This window comes from Carlito syrichta, unplaced genomic scaffold (assembly GCF_000164805.1).
Source record: "Carlito syrichta isolate Samal-C Ts95f unplaced genomic scaffold, Tarsius_syrichta-2.0.1 Scaffold142850, whole genome shotgun sequence".
NCBI classification, from domain to species: Eukaryota; Metazoa; Chordata; class Mammalia; order Primates; family Tarsiidae; genus Carlito; species Carlito syrichta.
The window spans coordinates 11659-13008 of NW_007086946.1; the positions used below are offsets into that span (position 1 = coordinate 11659).

Below are 1350 nucleotides of genomic sequence, written 5' to 3' on the forward strand. Positions count from 1 at the left end.
GGTCTTGAACCCGCAGGCTCAGGCAATCCACTCACCTCAGCCTCCCAAAGGTGGGGGATTACAGGCTGAGCCACCGAGCCCGGCTAAGCCTCAATTCTTAAGATCTCAACGTCCCCCCAACCCCATTTCTTTAGCTTCCTTAAAAAAATACTCTGTCCCAACTTTCCTACTGTTTCTTCCTGTCACTCCCCCAATTTTTCCAGACTACCAGACATATTCCTCTTGTCTTCAAAGTCATCCCCTTCAGAACCAGAGGAGATGGTCTGGATATCGTCACTGTCAACCGCTGTAGCTGAAGTCTGACCAGCAGTGGGCTTTCGGCTGGTCCCACTTTCCCCCTCACTTTCTGTGCTGCTGGAAAGTGTCAGGACATCCTGGAGAAACAGAAGGGTAAAATGGAAGATGAGTAAATGAAAAGGGGTTCTTCAAGTACTCGCTGTTACCTGTGGTTTGGCAGGAAGGGGCTGAGACTATGGCAAGAGGAAGATTAGATACTGATAAAACGAGCCAGGAAGGCCAAAGAAGTGAGAAAAGACCTAACAGTAATCATGGTGAAGGACTCGATAAGGTGAGAATGTTCTATGTTCCTTTACTGCGATTCCATTCAAACGGAAAGCTGGGTAAGGTACAGCTCAAGAAGTTCACTTACATCAGGGTTGGACTGCGCGGATGCCATGAGCCGTCGGCTCTGACGCATGCTAGTCTTACTAGGTGGGCGGCGGAGTCCTTCGAGCTTCATGGGAGAAGGATTGTAACCATAATTTCGAGTGCTTTCAATAACTCTGATAGGAGGGAAGGAATGAGAGGGAGCAGGTTACTGGCTGTTTCTTAGATTTCTATCACAGGCTTGAGAGGAGAAGGCAGATTTGGAAACAGGTCGAAAAGACAGGCACTTACAATGACATTTTGTTTCGGTCATCAGGGTCCTGCAAAAAAGAGCAAGTGAAAGGTTAAAAGCTTTCATGGCCCAAGTTAACAAATCCAATAATCAGACTTTCCTTCGTATGGCCTCTAAATATAAACGTCAGCCCTCTAGAGTGGGGTGAGTGTGGGAAAATCACTCTGCAGCTGGACTGCAACAATTATCTCCTCACTAAGCTCTCTTGGCAGGAGCCTCTCCGTGATAGAGGACACTATGGAAATCTGACATGGACCAGGGACACACAGTTGTATTATCTGTGATGTAGAAAAGATCAATGTCAACAAAGACATATTTAAAGTCAATTCTTGTTTTTCTACTTTAGCAGATGGAATCTATGTATGCTGGAAGCAGCATTTCTATTTTATTTATTTTATTTTTATTTTTTTGAGTTGGAGTCTCACTCTGTTGCCCAGACTAGAGTGCAGTGG

At 45.6% G+C, this 1350-nt stretch overlaps 1 protein-coding gene across 1 annotated transcript in view; it reads right to left on the reverse strand.

The window, feature by feature from the left end:
- The window catches only part of LOC103251380 (histone-lysine N-methyltransferase SETDB1-like), a 3202-nt gene extending 2204 nt beyond the window's left edge, over positions 1 to 998 (reverse strand). The window contains exons 1-3 of the mRNA XM_008049953.1: positions 898 to 998; positions 650 to 782; positions 209 to 374 (exon numbers count right to left, since the gene is read on the reverse strand). Coding sequence (XP_008048144.1) covers positions 209 to 374; positions 650 to 782; positions 898 to 905 — 307 coding nt within the window. The 5' untranslated portion in view covers positions 906 to 998. The remainder of the gene's footprint in view (positions 1 to 208; positions 375 to 649; positions 783 to 897) is intronic.
- Between the last annotated feature and the right edge of the window lie 352 nt (positions 999 to 1350).